General features: G+C 46.7%; 1 protein-coding gene across 1 annotated transcript in view; it reads left to right on the forward strand.

Annotated features, from left to right (window-relative positions):
• The window catches only part of LOC138488168 (ras GTPase-activating protein 4-like), a 1,092,176-nt gene that overhangs the window by 466,738 nt on the left and 605,914 nt on the right, over positions 1 to 19,524 (forward strand). Inside the window, exon 5 of the mRNA XM_069614957.1 lies at positions 19,159 to 19,288. Within this exon, the coding sequence (XP_069471058.1) occupies positions 19,159 to 19,288 (130 nt within the window). The remainder of the gene's footprint in view (positions 1 to 19,158; positions 19,289 to 19,524) is intronic.

Below are 19,524 nucleotides of genomic sequence, written 5' to 3' on the forward strand. Positions count from 1 at the left end.
CACGTTTGTCAAGTGTTGGCAATAAAAAGGCCGTAGGATTTTATTGTTACAGATATGGTTATGGAAACAATAACAATAATCGCATATCCTAATAATATCATACTTTTGGGCACCAGGTCCTGAGGTTACCCCCTCTGGCCCTTGCCACCTTCTTGTCCCACAACTTATTGTGGTCACCGTCCAGTGTCCTGTATTTCTCTTCCTTGTTCTTCTCCCTTCTTTTCTAGGGTGGGAGGGATTTGTGGAAAAGAAGAAAGAGAGTGGAGGACGCTGAGTGAACAGTGAACCTCCTGACTGTTTGGGTCCCCGTTCAGGGTCCACAAACAGTTTGTATTTTTCTGTGAGCTGTGCAGCTCTTATATAAGACCCAGGGATGGCCCTGGGTCTTTGATGAGTAGTTGTGGGGGCTGGCCCAGCCCCCAGGCTGGCTGTAGACGACTGTCTTGCCCCCTGAGGGACGGCGGGCAGGCCTTTGTACTCCTTCCTGCCTCCTGATGGTTTCCTCTGGATGATTGTCACCCTGTTGCTTGTTCACACCTCACCCTTCCTGCGCTTTGTAGTGCAGAGAGACTGCGTGTCTCTGTGTTGTGTAGGAGAGGGGAGCAGGCTTGCGTGGAAGGCAGCTGCCTGTCAAGGGTTTTGACCCATGTTGAATCAATAGACTGGGTAGATGTGGGGATGAGCTGTCGCCGCCCATTATTCTATCCCAGAACAAACTAAATCAATAGACTGGGTGGATGTGTGGATGAGCTATCGCGGCCCACATTCACGCCAGAATAGGAGAACTGCGCAGTTGGCACAAGACCACTCCAAAGATACAACCTTCTTGTGCGGGGTTCCACATCACCACTCTACTGTAAGGATGCCATCAAAACAATGTTAAGCAAGGGTCCTATACTATCAAGCAAAAGACCACTCTATTGAAATGCAGTAAATCAAGACAACTCAAAAATGGATGCAGTACCGACAAATTCCCCAAGGTGGCGCTAGCGGTCTAAACTCTGACAGGGAAACTGTATTTAGGAGTTGCAAGAGGGGCAGGGACTTCAAAGCTTGTTGGTTAATTGAAAATCTTAGCCACCTGCTGTTCTCAGAGGCCAAGAGGCTGAGAACTCTTAACACCTCAGAGATTCCCACCCCAGGAGGCAGGATATCACATGACCCTGTTGATTGATTGAGGAGAGACTTCCAGGCAGCCTGCTGGAGCCCACACAAAAGGCTCTTTCTGTTGAATGGGGTATGTTAATTTTGAGTGTTTCCTGTCAAGAGCCCTCTGCCAGCAAGGAGAGACATGTGATCACTGACCCACCCAGACTTCTGGAGGCGGACCCAAACACTTGGGGAGTTGAATTGCAACAAATATATATTTTATAGAAATTGTGATAACTTATTGTAACCAAATGACAGGAATGTACAACTTTGGGAGTCTTAGTTTGAAAAATGCCCTCACGATTTGAGTCCAAACTCCAATTTGGACCATGTTCTGGGGCAAAACCCCGCTAATTATGAATATTGTAGACAACGTGTTTAAGATAGGGGCATGGAAAGTTACTGGGATATATGTGGAAGGGAAATGTACCTTTGTATAATTTTTGATGAAAATCCCATATTGCAAAACCCACTAAAATCGAAAATAAGTTGCCATTTTTGAATGCAAGCTCCTAGAAACGCCAGAGTCGGGACAGGGACTATCTTTAGTAATATATGATGTGTGTGCATGATGTCAAACAACTGTGTATCTTGGAAATATGTATTTGAATCAAATATAGATTTGTGGGCAAATTGACCAGGGGAGGATCCTCTGACCCACAAACAGACCTCATCACTCTGACTCACAACCCAATTCCCCCAATCATGGGAGAGGGGAGAATTGGGCCAATGACAAGTAGAGAGGGGCAGGCTCAGTTATGCCACGCACACACCCACTTCCAAAACGCACAAAAAGAGACTGCTGGGACAGGTAGAGGATTCAATTCCATTTGCTGCGGAGCATGCTGACCGACGACTTCACATCCAGAGATCCAACACTTAGACTTCCAAGCTAAACATAGACTACAGAACTTTGAACCTAGAAGGCCCACTGCAAGCAAATGTATTCTCAGCAGGCCTTCAGAATCCAGCAAACCTAACCAAACTATTCAACAGCCGGGCGAGCTGTTTGAATTCTTTGCCAAGAACTGTTGCCGGAACCGCAGACCAGGCCCAGACGCTGTGAGCAGAACTGCCCAGTCCAGTCCAGTTGGCCAGATCCGTGACAAGGCCCATTCATTTCAAAATTAGGAGTGAGTATCCGCCAGAACTGTGCAGAACCCGATCTCTTAGTTAAAATAACCTAATCCAAACTATTTTAACCTAATTATAACAGCCTCCTAGAAATCGTGTCATCTGTCATATGTAAAGCTGCACACTGTCACCTGTCAATTCTGAAGCTGCAAGCTGTCACCTGTCATTTTGAGTTTTACTTTAAATCCGAAAATCTACCTTTACTAAATGGTCCGTATCTCTTGAACCGTTTGGGCTAGGAACAGAATTTAACTTTTTAAAGCTGTGATTCTAGGCTTTTCAACGAACCTAGTACCGACTTCCTACTCATTATACTCTTACCGCAATCGCGATTCACGCACTCGCAAAATTTACCGCGATTTGCGATTTGGCTCAATTTCTCCACTTGTCAAAATAGCAGCTCCATTCTTTCCTTTGTTAAAATCCCTTTGCAACCTGGTAGTTACGCATAGAGCATTGCTAAAGTGAGCCTGAACTAATATAAAGTATCTCTCCCTCACCCTGAACCTCCTGCAGGGAATTAAAATCAATTTTAGCATTTTCACTTCATTGCCACCACATTTCAAAGTAATTCGCCTGTGTTTAAAACTCATACCTGTTTTCTCTAAGCTTGCTGAGGGAACTGGAACTGTGTATTGCATTATAAAGTGTGATTTGTTAGGATTCTTGAAGACTGTGTGCTCTCTTTCCATTCTTACATTGCATAGGGGGGAGTGAATTGTCAAGGAAAAGTGATTGCATTGTCGTTTATTGAAGCCATATCAAGTTATTTTCTGTACTGCATTTCATTCATCATTGCGTTTCCTTGAACCATATAAAGCATTCTTTCCCACCTTATTCTTCTGTTCCTATTCATATTTACCTCTTGCTGATTACTGCTCATATTCACAAGTGTAATATCCATTATCAATTTATTTATAGAAGTGTGATATATATATATATATATATATATATATATATATATATATATATATATATATATATATATTGTTTAAATTTTCAAATAAACCTTTTAATTTGCAAAACAATCCTACTTCTGGGCTCAGTGGGGTCAGGGGGATTCTAGGAGAGGGGTGTTATACAAGGGTTATCATCCAGAGTACTGAACTGGACATAAAAATACATCAATAAGGGTTTTCCTCAGCATCCCAGACTAGGCATTGACTTGGCTGTAGTGTTGATTGAATATCGCTTACAGAAGTGGGGGCTCGGAGCCGGGATATTCTGGGTTAGATTTACCACTTGTGCAGATTAATACAGTGTGCCAACTGACCAGATACACATATCCGGTTAGATCACCACGCTGTTTTACACTGTGAAAGCACCCCTCAAAAGAACGCTCTAAGGAAACGGTCTGTTTTGCAAAATAAAATACAAACTTCTGTAAATCAGGAAGGAACTCAAATTCCAGAATGACGACCTTGGTAGATATGAAAATAGCCAGAGAGCACTTCTTACATAAGCTATTTGTGAGAGGTGAGTGGACTCATCAGGACCAAACGGTCTGGTTGCAGGCAATCGCGCAACAGGTCACTGAAACAGGGTCAGATATATGGAGAGATCACGGTCCATTACATGTGGCCCTGAGTGAATTATATATGGCTCGTAAAGCTAAAGATGAACACGACAAGATGGTTAGGATAGCAGCATATTTGTATCTATATATGGGAGCCATGCAGGACAAATGTGCTGAAGGCCAAGATCTGGCAAGTAGGCAACAGATGGCGTTAGAAAAGGCCCAATCTGACCTGGTCTCTTCTGAGCAGAGGCTGCAGAGGAGCCAGGAGTCAGAAAACGATAGTAGGCAGTATATCATTAAAATAAAAGAGGACATGGATATACTGCAACAGGAAAAGACAGACCAGGATACCAGAATTCTGGCTTTGCATAAGGAGCACCAAGACAGTTTGGACTCCTTACTGCAGAGCCAGAAAAAGCTGGAGCAACAGATCAATTTCAACAGGGCATGCACAGTGCAGGTAGCCACCCTGCAAATCCAACTAGACAGAGAGAAAGATGAAAGCAATAAATTGATTTTGAAAGACCTGGATACCCAGGCAGAGTTTGATGAAGAACGCCAGAAAGCTGGTGCCTTTCAAAGGCAGAGGGACGACCTGGCATCACAAATGCAGGCTCTTGGTCAGGAAAGGGATACCTTAGGCCAGGAAGTCTGCCATTTAAAAAGAAAAATTGAATAAAATCACTTGGCCCTCCAGGGGCTGGGTGACCTCCAAAAAGAGCATCAGGGCTTGCTAGATCACACCAGGAGGGTGGAGGAGGCTCTGGAAAGAAAGGAGCAGGCCAGTAGGGATGGGACTGAGGAGGTAACCCTCCTGCAGCAGAGACTGGCCCAGTACTCCAGGACCAATCAGGAGGCACAGAGTGAAAATGAGGCTCTCTGTCAGCACAATGATAGGCTCCAGCAACAGGTAGCGATGCAGGAGAGACTGATAGAGTCTAGTAAGGCCTTAACTGAGGAACTGAAAGCACAGGCTCTTGCATTGCAACAGGGAACAGGGGCGGATAGAGATGAGGTTCGCTGGGAAAGAGAAACTCCTGAGCATAACCTCAGGAGCCCTAGTACCAGAGGCCTTCACCTCTACGAGTCCCTGGACTCTGCCACCCCCATGTTCCCTGGCGCACATGAGCACGGGGCCACAGGGATGGCAGATTACTATCCAGCTAAAAGTATGGGGCTCATAGGCAAGTACCACCCAGGAATGGAGGGGCGGGCATCCGGGTATGGGCACCCAAACACAGTGCAAATTAGTGGGGAACCCCAGGAGAGTAGGCCCACTAAGGGCATCCTGAAAACCTCTACCCAGTTAGGTCAGTGGGGGGGGATACCCAGCAAATCCTGGTAGCAAGGAGGGATCTGAAGACTCCTCTGAGCATCACAGGACACAGGAGACCAGGTCCCCACATTCTGCCAGCCATTCCCAGGCTCGCAGAATCCGGGAAAACCTGGAAGATCAGACGGGCACCTCTGGGAGCAGCGCTTCTGAGTCGGAGGATGAATGGACCAGGGTTACCCGAACCAAAAAGGCCAATAAGGCAAAAAGGGCCTTGCTTAAGGACCAATTGAAACAAATAAAGGCAATAAGGAGTGTCATCACGCCTTATCATAAGAACGCCAAGTATTCTGTTTGGGAACACTTGGAGCTCTATGAGCAAATGATGGAGACTTTCCATTTGAAGGACAGCCAAAGCTGTATTCAATATGTAAAGTGGACCTTCTCACCAGAATACTCCAGTTTCTTTGCGGGGCTGGAGGATCAAAACCATTCAAGGTGGTCCACATACAGGGCGGCCATCTTGAAACATTTTTCTGTGCACAGAAATCCTCAAGAGGCTCACAAGGCAGCCTACAATTTGCAATGTGAGGAGGATCAGGCCCCACAAGAGTTTGTGCAAGAATTAAAGCGTGCTTTTGCGCAGACCACCAGAAGGGTGCGCACGGATAGCAGAGAATTTATCAATACATTTTCCATGCCTTACCCAAATACATAATGACCCAGCTCGTGAGAGATTTTCATGAGAAAAGATCTTTAGACTGGGTCATTGAACAGGCTACCCGGATCTATGAGGTGCAGAAGCCCATCGAAAATAAAAATATTGCACCGAAAAACCCCAAAACCAACAGCACCCCGGCTGCTGCCAAGGTGGCAGAGGTAAAGGTTGCCCCCGTTTTAGATTTGGAGATGGGGGGGCCTAAAAACCTGCCTGCACCAAATAATTCACAGCCCAGAAGGCCCTCGGGCCAGTCACAGACAGGGAGTCGAGGAGGTAGTCCCACAAATGGGGTCCCCCGCTCCCCTGACTATGTAAGTCCCCGCTACAAGGGAAACCAACCAATCCTGGGTTATGTGTGGACTCCTCCAGCCCAAGGGGGGGATCCAGCCAAGCACCTGACCCAGGGAACTTCCCTCCTAACTTCCCCCAGGAGGGCAGAAATTCACCAAATCCTAGGCAGAACTTTTTCCCCAGGTATCCACCCAATTTCCAGCCCCAAAATCATCCATCCTTCTTTCCCCAATTCCCTGAGCCCAGACAACCTAATCCGGGAGAGGGGAGGCCAAGAGTGGAGGGGTACCAAAATCTTCCCAACCAGGGGTACTACCAGAGAAGGGATAGCTACCCTTCCTGGGATCAGCCCAGGGGAGAAAATAGAGCCCCGTATCAGCCTGAGCGGGTTTCACAACTTGAGCGCCAGGTCCAAAATATGGCACGGAATCTGGGTCACATACTGAGGGCTCAACAGAACCCTCAGATGAGCATGCCACCGCAGAATGCCCCAAACTCTGGACCTGGTGCTCCAGAACAATGACGGGGGCAGCACCCCGCTAACCCACCGGTTCCCAGGGAGGAGGCACAAGGGGAAGGGGGGTGTAAAGCCTTGGAGGAAGCTTCCTTCCCAACTTGTAAACAGCCCCTGGAAAACCAGGAAAAGGAAACAAAATCTCCTGCCCCTGAAAGCCTGCCTCCCAAGGAGCAGAAGGGGGGTAGGAGAAACAAAGGACCCAGACAGACCCACTTTGTGGAGGAGGTACAGGTCTTCTAATTTGAGGGAGAGGGATCCTCAGAAGATCCTGGGAAAAGGGTCTTCTCCTTCAGAGATGGGGGAACTCCTCCCAAGGAAAAATGGGTCCCAAGGGATGCCAATTCAGACTGGGGAGATATGGAGACTGAGCTACCGCCGCCCATCATCTCATCCCAGAACCCACAATACCGAAATCCCCTGGTTCAAACCCATCCTGGTGACTGCCTCCAAAAAGGAGGCGGCGGCCCAGAAACGGAACCAGGGGAACCCACAATGGCTCTGATCTCCAGTTGCCAACCTTTTCTTTCAGATTCCCCAGGCTCTTCACAGAATTCTGCCCAAATCTCTTCGCTAGCAATGTCCAAAAACAGAAAGTTAGCACACCAGTTGTCCAAAAATGTGCATTATCTGTGCACCCTTGAGGAGAAGGAGAGAAGATATTATGCCCCGGTACAAGTACAGGGGCAGGGTACAATTTCGGCACTGGTGGACACTGGATCCCAAGCTACCCTTCTGTCCAAAAGGGCCTTTGATGAACTAAATGCAGGAAAGGGGAGAATTACGTATCCCTCTCACCTCTCTTCCTGGACAACTGCAGAACTTTGACGGGAAGGAAATTCCTGTCGAGGGGACTGCAGATTTGTACATCAAAATTGGGCGACACAAGGTGAAACACCCGGTCATAGTAGTGACTCCAAAGGGCACCCCTTGTTTACTAAGGAATGACCTCCTGAGAAGGTTGTCACCCCTAATAGATTGCGTAAACAAGGTCCTCTGGACCCAGACTAGCCGACCAATAAAATTAAAACAGAGTGTCAACCATGTTAGTTTAAACGGCACCTGCCACATGGTTGAACAAAAATCTGACCAAGTAGAATTTCACTTCCAGAACAACCAAATTCCAGACGTGACAGTAATAGCAGTAGGACAACAGACTGGTGATGGGGGGTCCTCTCTATTTCTGAAAATCAACCTTCCTCCCAGTTTAAGGTGGTATTCCACACTGGAAGGAAACACTCTGAAATTCTTCCCCAATCCACAATCAGACACTCCCACTCCTATAGTCCAGAAAGATGTGAAATCAGCTCAGAGCCTGGCTGATATTCAGCAAATTGGAGAGCAGTTGTTCATCCCTATTCAGTTAAATGATGGGAAGGACTCTGTTCTCGCTCGAGTGGGTGTGAACAAAGTTAAGAGCTTCATTAGCGAAGCCATGTTCCGCCAACTCCCAAAAGATCTAACCATTCCCACATTCAAACTGATAGACAAATGGGAAATGGACCTGGAAGCACCGAATTCAAAACATCTCCTGCCAATCAGGTGTATGCTCAAAATCTCCATTGGAAACAAGAGCATAGTCCATAATTGCTGGGTCGTGCGAGACGTCACTGCCGCCTTTTACTTAGGCAGTGACATTCTCAATCGCTTTGCCATTAGTTTGGACCTAATAAACTTCAAAGCTTGGTCCCGATTAGCGGATAATCCCATGGGCTTTGATGATCCAGAAAAAGCATTTAGGTCAGCTCAATTGTTACCTTATGCAGTTGAAATTCAGATTAAAGAGGAAGTCACCATCCCAGAAAGGACCCGACAATTCTCCCTGGAAGTGAAAGTTAAAAGAGGACAAAAATTGAAAAACCCTGATGCTTACATACATCTAAATGCTTCTCTCCAACAGCAAGGGTTGGGGGTAAACCCAGCTCCATTAGTCAACATAGAACATGACACCATTCCAAAGGAGGTGGATAACAGCGACTTACAGAGTATTACTCTAGCCGCAGGCACCATCATTGGAATGGCGGTTGATGACCGACATTTTTCCATTGATCTAGGAAATGAACTGTTAGGACCAATCCCCAAGGACTGTTTTGACAGTGACAGTGATGACGACACAACACCAGACAGGATTTTCATCCGGCATGGGGGGAACTTCCTGGTGTACACTTCTTGCCCTTATGGTAAGGAAGATGTGACTTGTGACTTCAGGAGGGATGAGATGATTTTCCAGGTCCATGAGGGCTGCCTTTCCCACCTGAAGCCTCAACTCCAAATCAGCACTCTGACCAGGGACTTCTCCACCCAGCTGGAGGAGGCCGCTGAGATAGCCAAACAGAAGTCTTTCCAGGCTTCAGGCAGATGGTGGAAGAGAGAGTCAACCTAGCTGATGCCTGTGTGACTCTGGAACAGAAGCAAAAGTTGAAACAAGTTTTCTTGGATTTCCAAGATCTCTTTGCGGTAGACTCATATGACTGTGGTCGCACCGACATCCACACAACAACAATTCCCATGGACCCTGGAATGACTCCAGTGTTTGTGAAGCAATATTGTTTGCCTCTCGCATCCATGGAGTCCCTTACTGAAATAATTAAGAACCTTGAGTCCCGGGGAATAATCCGTCCAGTACACAGCACCTTCAATAATCCGGTGCTGGGAATATTGAAGCCAAACGGCCAGTGGAGACTCTGCGCCGACCTTAGGGAGCTCAACAAACGGGTCCATACTTCCGGATGGCCTCTGCCCAACATTGACCAAGGGCTGGCCCAGATTCAAGGGTCACAAGTATTCACTGCAATAGACCTGACCAATGGATACTGGACTGTGCTTGTCAGTAGGGAGGACCAATACAAACTGGCTTTTACCTTTGGGGGCCAGCAGTACACCTGGACCCGGACTCCCTTCGGATACCTCAACTCCGGCAATGAATTCAACATATTCCTACATAAGGCCATGCCCGACCTGGGTGCGAGGGGTAACCTGGCTTATGTAGATGATGTCCTCATCAAAAGTTCATCTGTGGAGGAACACGTAGCGGAGATCCGTTATGTTCTGACACAGTTGAGGGCCGCCGGAGCAAAATTTTCCTTTCAGAAAGCACAGTGTTGTAGAACCCGTGTTAATTTCTTGGGGCATGAGATTACTCCTCAGGGTCTCTGTCCCCAGGAAAAGAAAGTGGAAGCACTTCAGAAACTGAAAGACCCCACAACCCTGCGTGAACTAAGGTGCCTCCTTGGACAGACTAATTACAGCAGAAAGTTCATTGCGGGCTACGCAAAGATCACCAGACCCCTGATTCATCTCTTGAAGGGGGGGTCAAGTGGGAATGGGGTCCAGAACAATCCGAGGCAGTAAGACAACTCAAAAGAAGCCTCTCACAAGTGCCTTGCCTAGCTTACCCTGTCAGAAACAAGGAGTTCTTCCTGGAGACAGGGTTCTCTAATACGTGCTTGATGGCAGTATTATACCAAAAGCATGACAAGGTCAATAAAGTAATCTCCTATGCGAGCAAAACTTTATCCTCTGTGGAGGAAAAATTCAACGATTGTGAAAAGGCACTCCTTGCAACGGTGTGGGCATTGAAGAATTACCGCCCGTTCATCCAGGGGGAACACATCATAGTCGAGACTCCACACCAGCCTCTGCAATACCTCCAAAGTGACAGAATCCGGGCCGGAAATGTGAGTAATTCCCAAATTACTTCCTGGATTCTGTCAATGCAAGGCTTTCCTGTGGAGGTCAGATATGGCCAAAACAAGAAAAGTCCCCTCGCGCAAGGTCTGGCTGACTTGCATGATTATGCCAGAGAAAACTGTCTCGAGGACGAAAGTCTAAAAACCAAGGACAACATGGAGGCATACCTTAATTCCCCCCACAAAGTCTTTGAAGAAGACAAGTGTGAGGTAATGCCCACTGTCTATGTGGATGGATGCTCTTACCATGTTGATAACAACGGGGAGAAAGAACCGGTGGCTGGCGTAGGGAATGCATGGGTGAAGGAGTTTCCTGAACCCTCTGCTGGGTACAAAATTGGTCCCTGAAGTAGTCAAGTGGCAGAATTGATGGCTGTGCATCAGGCCATCCTCACTGCTGTCCAACATCAACTCCACGAACTGGTCATAATCACAGATTCAGATTATGTACGGAACGTGTTCGTGGAGCCCCTGGTTAACTGGAAAACCAGAGGCATGTTATGTGCTAATAACAAACCCCTGAAACATGGGAAGTTAATCCAAAATATAGATGATCTGGTCACATCGAATGGGATGACCATCTACTGGAAAAAGATCAACGGTCATTCCAAAGTAGAGGGACCAGACAAAACTGGAAATGACTTAGCTGTTACGCTCACCTGACTCCCACAGAGGCGCTGGCCTGGTTCGCGCTGCTGTGACCTCTTCTAAGATGATGCGCAGGGTCCGGAAGACGGACTGGACCGGGCCCCCAAATCTGGCTTGTCCGGCTCGCAGAAGCATCCTTCTGTAGGCGAAAATAGGAGATTAACTGTCTGCGGGGTAATGCAATCGGCCTCCCACTTTCCCCTCTCACCCTCCTTGAAACCCTTCTGTGATTTCTCGTAGCGTCTCACCTTAGGGTCTGGAAGGACGAGCTCTCCATCCTGCTTCTGATGCAGGGGCGCGTTGGTATCCAGTTACTTCACTGGATTTTCGGATTGGTGAGAACCAAACTTGCTTGGCTTCAGGTAAGATTTTTTGATAAGAGGTTCCCCTTGTGTCCATGCATTAATGTACTAATGCTAGTGTCTTTTTCCCCCTAGGGGCCGGGGTACGGAATGCTGGGGAACAGGCACCGACCTGAGATGAGAGGTGAAATCCTTGTAGAAATCAGGTAAGTCTTTAATGAGCGTTTTTTTGGTAATGTCTTTTCATTCGCTCATTAACGCTGATGTCTCTTTTTCCCCTTAGGGGCCGGGGTCCGGAAATGCCAGGATGCGGCGCGGACCCGAAATGAAGAGGGAATGAATCAACAGGTAAGTCTTAACATGGAGATTTAGCTTTCCTTATTCCCTTCTCTCTCTCACCTTTTTTTCTGGTCTTTTTTTCCCTAGGCGCTGGGGCATGACTGCGAATCCGGATGATCGTTGCTGAACATGGAGGCACCCTGTAAAGGTGAGTGGAATGCGGCGCTGCAGCGATGGACGCGATGAGCTTTTAAATTAAAGTCTTCCTTTTCAGGATTGTCGGCGAGATGTCTCCGGGATGCGGATTTAGCAGGTAAGGACTTTTCCTTCTTCTGTTCTCTTCTTCACTTCCTTTGCAGGTGATCCAGGATGCTGGCAAGCGTGGCAGAAGTCAGGATGCAGGAGCAGACACGGTGGGCGTCCTGCTGCTAGATGCAGAAAAACACGAAGCACGTGTGGCTGTTCGGGTGGGGTTTAAATAGCCTTGGAAGAAGTTCCAGGTATGTATCCTTCCTCCAATCAGGTATGTATCCTTCCCCGACCACACCCAGATGGTAAATTAGTCCCACAGGTAAAGTAGTTCCTTTCAGGCCTCAAGGAGACCGGGATCCTGCAGCATGGTCTGCATTAGGTAATTGCACCCAAGCATTCCCATAATGAGCCTGGCGCCTATGGTGCCAGGACTGATGTATTTTATGAGCCTGGCGCCATAGACGTCAGGACACTGTCCAAAGGGCCCCTATATGGGGTTGCTGGGTCCTTCCTTGGTGAATGGATGTCCGCTTTCAGGGACGCCGGGCTTGAACCGGCTCCCCGGGAGCGGGCATCATGACATTAGCTGATCAGCTGGCCAAACCGGGGCCATCCAAGGGGATCTAATAGAAATAGAGTCCCTGTTGGGGGAAATCCAGGTCACTGCCATCACTAGGTCCCAGACCAATGCTCACAATGATCTTTCAACTGCACAATGGAGTAAGGAGACCCCTGATGCTGATTTGATTACAGCTCAGAAGGGGGATCCAATAATTGGTAAGTTTTACCAACACATTGAAGACCCTGAGAACTGTCCCCTGATGGATACCGATTACATTGGGAAGGAGGACCTTAGGGTGTTGATGAAATGTCCAAAAAGGTTCCGAATCCAAGACGGTTTGTTGGTAAGGAAATCCCAAGCTGGCCATGATCAGTGGGTGGTTGATACCTCATTCCGAAGCCTGATGTTAAGTCACGCCCATGATGCGGCCACCGCCGGTCATAGGGGGTTTCACACAACACTGGAAATCTTAAGAGAGGTTGCATACTGGCCACACATGGGGCAGAACCTCGACCAATACTTGACGGGGTGTCTTGTGTTTGCACAATTTCAGCCATCATCCCTCACACACCGTGCGCCTTTCCAAAAGAGGGGGATGACACTGCCATGGTCAGATTTGCAAATCGACTTTGTATGCCCTGTAATTCGCTCGTCTAGAGGAAACAAGTACATGTTGACCGTTACATGCTTGTTTACCAAGTGGGTGGAATGCCTCCCGGCCCCAAACTGCAAGGCAGAAACAGCAGCTGCCCTGATGATTAACCACATCTTCTCTCGGTTTGGTCTACCTCAAAGGATTGAGTCAGACAGGGGTAGCCACTTCACCAGTGAAGTAATGACAAAGATGTGGGAGATACTGGGGGTCAAAAGGAAGCTACATATTGCTTACAGGCCAGCTTCTTCTGCCGCAGTGGAGAGATACAACCGAACCATTGAGCATATTAAAAAAGTTTGTGGCAGATTCTGGGCCAGGTTGGGATATCCGATTACCTCTGGTCCTAATGGCCATCAGATCTACCCCTTCATCTGCAACCAAAATGTCACCATTTGAGTTGATGACCGGACGCAAGATGGTGCTTCCCCAGCATCTGCTCTACAGGACCCAAGAGCAGACACTGATAAATGCCTCCACAACTCATGAGTATGTGGAGAATTTAAGGAAACACCTTCAGCATGCTTTTGCCTATGCTCAGCGGAATCTAGAAAGATCAGCTGATAGCATGAAAACACACTACGACCTGAAGACCATCAGGAAGGAATATACTGTGGGGGACCGGGTCTATCTATACAATTTCCAAAGGAACCAGGCCAAACAGCGAACATTCTTGCCTACATGGAAGGGACCGTTTGAAATTATAGACAAGATCTCCCCTGTTGCCTATAAGATCTGCATCCCCAAAGGCAGTTTGGCAGAGGGGGAAGATAAGTGGGTCCATATAAATCAGCTAAAGTGTTGCCATCCCAGGCACACTCTGCAACAACTGGAGGAGTCCTCTGCAATACCAGAGGGGACCGCCCCAGAGTAATTCAATTCCAACCCTAAAATATCCCACATATAGTCTCTAAAATATTATGATTTGGGAAAAAAAAAATGTCTTATGATTGTATCTTGTTTTTTGTTAAAATAAGAACGCAAATGTTTTGACTATAAAATGTATATGCCACCCCACTATATCAATGGTGGGGAAGAAATGTCTACGAATAGGTATTGCCGCTTTCCTTTGTCGTCCTAGGAGAAAGAAAACCTGGAGACTGGCCAAGGAGGACAATCCAGAGACCGGGAGCAGAGACCCAAGGGGCCCGGGGTACCACCCAATATTCCCATCAGGACCAGCGAGGAGAACCAATCGATCCAACTGGGTGGAGGAAAAGATGCTGAACTGTGCCATCTACAGAATTGGAAGAAGATAATGGGGACATATCGGCGCAAGGGCTCAAAACCTCCTTTGCACCCGACTTCCCCTCGACTTGAATCAAAGCGTAGTCGGGCGGGGGGTTTTTGTCAAGGGTTTTGACCCATGTTTAATCAATAGACTGGGTAGATGTGGCGATGAGCTGTCGCCGCCCATTATTCTATCCCAGAACAAACTAAATCAATAGACTGGGTGGATGTGGGAATGAGCTATTGCCGCCCACATTCACGCCAGAATAGGAGAACTGCGCAGTTGGCACGAGACCACTCCAAAGATACAACCTTCTTGTGGGGGGTTCCACATCACCACTCTACTGTAAGGATGCCATTAAAACAATGTTAAGCAAGGGTCCTATACTATCAAGCAAAAGACCACTCTATTGAAATGCAGTAAATCAAGACAACTCAAAAATGGATGCAGTACCGACAAATTCCCCAAGGTGGCGCTAGCGGTCTAAACTCTGACATGGAAACTGTATTTAGGAGTTGCAAGAGGGGAAGGGACTTCAAAGCTTGTTGGTTAATTGAAAATCTTAGCCACCTGCTGTTCCCAGAGGCCAAGAGGCTGAGAACTCTTAACACCTCAGAGATTCCCACACCAGGAGGCAGGATATCACATGACCCTGTTGATTGATTGAGGAGAGACTTCCAGGCAGCCTGCTGGAGCCCACACAAAAGGCTCTTTCTGTTGAATGGGGTATGTTAATTTTGAGTGTTTCCTGTCAACAGCCCTCTGCCAGCAAGGAGAGACATGTGATCACTGACCCACCCAGACTTCTGGAGGCGGACCCAAACACTTGGGGAGTTGAATTGCAACAAATATATATTTTATAGAAATTGTGATAACTTATTGTAACCAAATGACAGGAATGTACAACTTTGGGAGTCTTAGTTTGAAAAATGCCCTCACGATTTGAGTCCAAACTCCAATTTGTACCATGTTCTGGGGCAAAACCCCGCTAATTATGAATATTGTAGACAATGTGTTTAAGCTAGAGACATGGAAAGTTACTGGGATATATGTGGAAGGGAAATGTACCTTTGTATAATTTTTGATGAAAATCCCATATTGCAAAACCCATTAAAATCGAAAATAAGTTGCCATTTTTTAATGCAAGCTCCTAGAAACGCCAGAGTCGGGACAGGGACTATGTTTAGTAATATATGATGTGTGTACGTGATGTCAAACAACTGTGTACCTTGGAAATATGTATTTGAATCAAATATAGATTTGTGGGCAAATTGACCAGGGGAGGATCCTCTGACCCATAAACAGACCTCATCACTCTGACTCACAACCCAATTCCCCCAATCATGGGAGAGGGGAGAATTGGGCCAATGACAAGTAGAGAGGGGCAGGCTCAGTTATGCCACGCACACACCCACTTCCAAAACACATAAAAAGAGACTGCTGGGACAGGTAGAGGATTCAATTCCATTTGCTGCGGAGCATGCTGACCGACGACTTCACATCCAGAGATCCAACACTTAGACTTCCAAGCTAAACATAGACTACAGAACTTTGAACCTAGAAGGCCCACTGCAAGCAAAAGTATTCTCAGCAGGCCTTCAGAATCCAGCAAACCTAACCAAACTATCCAACAGCCGGGCAAGCTGTTTGAATTATTTGCCAAGAACTGTTGCCGGAACCGCAGACCAGACCCAGACACTGTGAGCAGAACCGCCCAGTCCAGTCCAGTTAACCAGATCCGTGACGAGGCCCATTCATTTCAAAATTAGGAGTGAGTATCCGCCAGAACTGTGCAGAACCCGATCTCTTAGTTAAAATAATCTAATCCAAACTATTTTAACCTAATTAGAACAGCCTCCTAGAAATCGTGTCATCTGTCATACGTAAAGCTGCACAACTGTCACCTGTCAATTCTGAAGCTGCAAGTTGTCACCTGTCATTTTGAGTTTTACTTTAAATCCGAAAATCTACCTTTATTAAATCGTCCATATCTCTTGAACCGTTTGGGCTAGGAACGGAATTGCTAAAGTGAGCCTGAACTAATATAAGGTATCTCTCCCTCACCCTGAACCTCCTGCAGGGAATGAAAATCAATTTTAGCATTTTCACTTCATTGCCACCACATTTCAAAGTAATTCGCCTGTGTTTAAAACTCATACCTGTTTTCTCTAAGCTTGCTGGGGGAACTGGAACTGGTATTGCATTATAAAGTGTGATTTGTTGGGATTCTTGAAGACTGTGTGCTCTCCTTCCATTCTTACATTGCATAGGGGGGGGGTGAATTGTCAAGGAAAAGTGATTACATTGTCGTTTGTTGAAGCCATATCAAGTTATTTTCTGTACTGCATTTCATTCATCATTGCGTTTCCTTGAACCATATTAAGCATTCTTTCCCACCTTATTCTTCTGTTCCTATTCATAAGTTACCTCTTGCTGATTACTGCTCATATTCACAAGTGTAATATCCATTATCAATTTATTTATAGAAGTGTGATATATATATATATATTGTTTAAATTTTCAAATAAACCTTTTAATTTGCAAAACAAACCTACTTCTGGGCTCAGTGGGGTCAGGGGGATTCTAAGAGGGCGGTGTTATACAAGGGTTGTCATCCAGAGTACTGAACTGGACATATAAATACATCAATAAGGGTTTTCCTCAGCATCCCAGACTAGGCATTGACTTGGCTGTAGTGTTGATTGAATATCTCTTACATACCCCTCTACCATGCTTGCCGGATGGTACCAGCAGTTACCCTGCCTCGCTTTGGGTGGCCCTGCAGCATCGCCCATAACTTCTGGATCCATATGCACGCAACTTACCTTAGTGCTTTTCGTAATGGTGGTTGTGGGCTACCGGGAACCTTTCACTCCCCAGAGAAAGGTTAGACCACACGTTTGTCAAGTGTTGACAATAAAAAGGCCGTAGTATTTTATTGTTACAGATATGGTTATGGAAACAATAACAATAATCGCATATCCTAATAATATCATACTTTTGGATGCCGGGTCCTGAGGTTACCCCCTCTGGCCCGTGCCGCCACAACCTGGATGGGTTACCGGCTGTCCAGGTTTCCCCCAAAAGTTGTTGCTTGCTTTGTCCTAGCTGCCATGCCTGTTCCCCTTAGTTTGACTGTTCCTTTGGTCATGCTAAATGTGGCCCAGCTTGGGGGAGCCTTATGGCCCATACACTGTCTCTGTTTTATACTTCGCTTCCCAACTTATGTTAGTGTTTTGCGCATGTTACCTGGGAGCCCTGGTTGGTTACCCTGGAATTCCTGTGTTTTGCTCATAAATCCAAAGCAGTTTAAGTAATCTGCTAGCTTGGCTGTTTACTGTCCCTGGCCTTTGTGGGAGCGTTGGCCTGTATGTCTATAAGAAATGCATAGTTTTGGGATTCTGGAAATGTGGCTCCGGCCTTTTGTGGCGCTGGTCTGATTATTTATCTACAAAACCTTTATTGAGTTTTGGAAAGTTTTTAGAAGCGTGGGCCCGGCCCTGTGTGGTGCTGGCCTGTTTCTCTATTCAACATTTTTTTGTCTTGGGCTTCTAGAAGCGTGGCCCCAACCCTTTGTGGTGTTGGCCTGATTATTTATCTTAGAAACATTATTAGTTTCTTATGCTTTGTAGAAGCGCAGACCACAGCCCTTTGCGGCGTTGGCCTGTTTGTCTGTGCTGTGTGGTGTCTGTTATTTGCTGATGTTCCACCTTCCTTTGTCGAAATGAATTTTAAAACAATGTGCCTCATTACGAGGTTGGAAGTAGCCTTGCCGGTGGAATTGCTTACTTGAGGGCAGTGATATTAATTTGACGTTTTATATGATGAAATTCTTTGTAATGTGCATGGACATTTTAACCAATCTATCCCAAGGGATAGTTTAATCTTTAGATGCTCTGTTGCATGCTATACTCGTATCTGTTAATCTGTGTTTTCAGTCTGTATTTATGAATCTATGTTGTTATTTGCAAAGCTAACTCAAGCTATAAGCATATTATTAAATAAATAAATAAATTACACTTCCACATCTTAGCACAACAACGTGTGACATGGGCCCCCTGCATGATGGCATCAGCACCTCATCCCAGGCCTAAATGTAAGGGAATGCTGGATGCCATTGTGGTATGTTTGGTGGAGGTGCATGGTGAGGATAGCGCGTTTTTCCCAGCCACCTATCTTAGATGGAGCTATTGCTCAGAGCGGTATTTGATGGCAGTAACCAGAGAGGGGAGCGTGGTACCATTTGAGGCATTTGGTGACACCAACTTCTTAGAAGATGCTAGTGGTGCGCTCTTATTTAGCTATCTACCAGAGTAGACCTAGTGTGCTACCAGAACTGAGCTGTAAAGCAATGCCATCGTGTGGCGTTTGCCAACTTTTATTGTTCCACATATCAGGGACTGTACGAAAATCCATACACAATTGAGATGGATCATTAAGCTCTTATTGACCACTGGAATGGGCCTGTTGAGAGAACCCAACAGACTTGTAAGGGACGAAACTGAACCTTAGGTATGCCCCGGTGGGGGTGGGGAGGCATGTGCTGGAACCGTCACGGAAAGGGTTGAGCCCCAGAAGGAATGGGAAGGTGCTCCATAAATGGGATAATCCCCGGGCGGCTATTTAGGTCTTGACGGCAGGTGGAAGCAGGTTGACGCTTTTAAGCGGTGGGGCATTTCACACCCTTAATTTGATCCTCTCACATTAAATAATAAAGGACTGGTTGTGGCCTATTTTTACCCAATCCAATTTTTGCAATTGTCCTTTGCTATGAGTCTAATTATCTCTGTGTCCAGATGTCTATGTGCATGTTGTTGGTGTGATTCAGCACTGGTATCGGGTGAATAGCATGGTCATGGACCCTCCCCGACTCCCATCAGTAAGTGACAGAACTGCAGAGCAACTATGTTCTGATGAAGTGTTTAACTCTACTTCTGTGCAGGTTTCAGCGGCTGGCTGAATTTGGCGGAGATCGATCCGGACGAGGAGGTGCAGGGAGACATCCATCTGCAGATTGAAGTACTCCAGACTGAAGGCTCAAGGAGGCTACGGTGCCATGTGTTTGAAGCAAGGTAAAGATGATGTGGGGAAGCAGGAGAGAGAGAGAGAAATGAAGAGAGAGAGAGGAGGGGTAGGTTTCACAAACAGGAAGTGCGGTGCCAGGGAGCACAGGCAAACACCCAAGATACCTGCTATAACAAGAGTCAACAAGCCTTGACTCGTGCCTGCAAGTAGGTGTGCATGGCGTCTTTCCTCTCTGGTCACATGAAGAAGCGACATGTCTGTTATTTAGATGGGGCTAGTTGGG

The sequence above is a fragment of the Ambystoma mexicanum genome, chromosome 9 (genome assembly GCF_040938575.1).
Source record: "Ambystoma mexicanum isolate Mex_15411 chromosome 9, UKY_AmexF1_1, whole genome shotgun sequence".
Classification (NCBI taxonomy): domain Eukaryota; kingdom Metazoa; phylum Chordata; class Amphibia; order Caudata; family Ambystomatidae; genus Ambystoma; species Ambystoma mexicanum.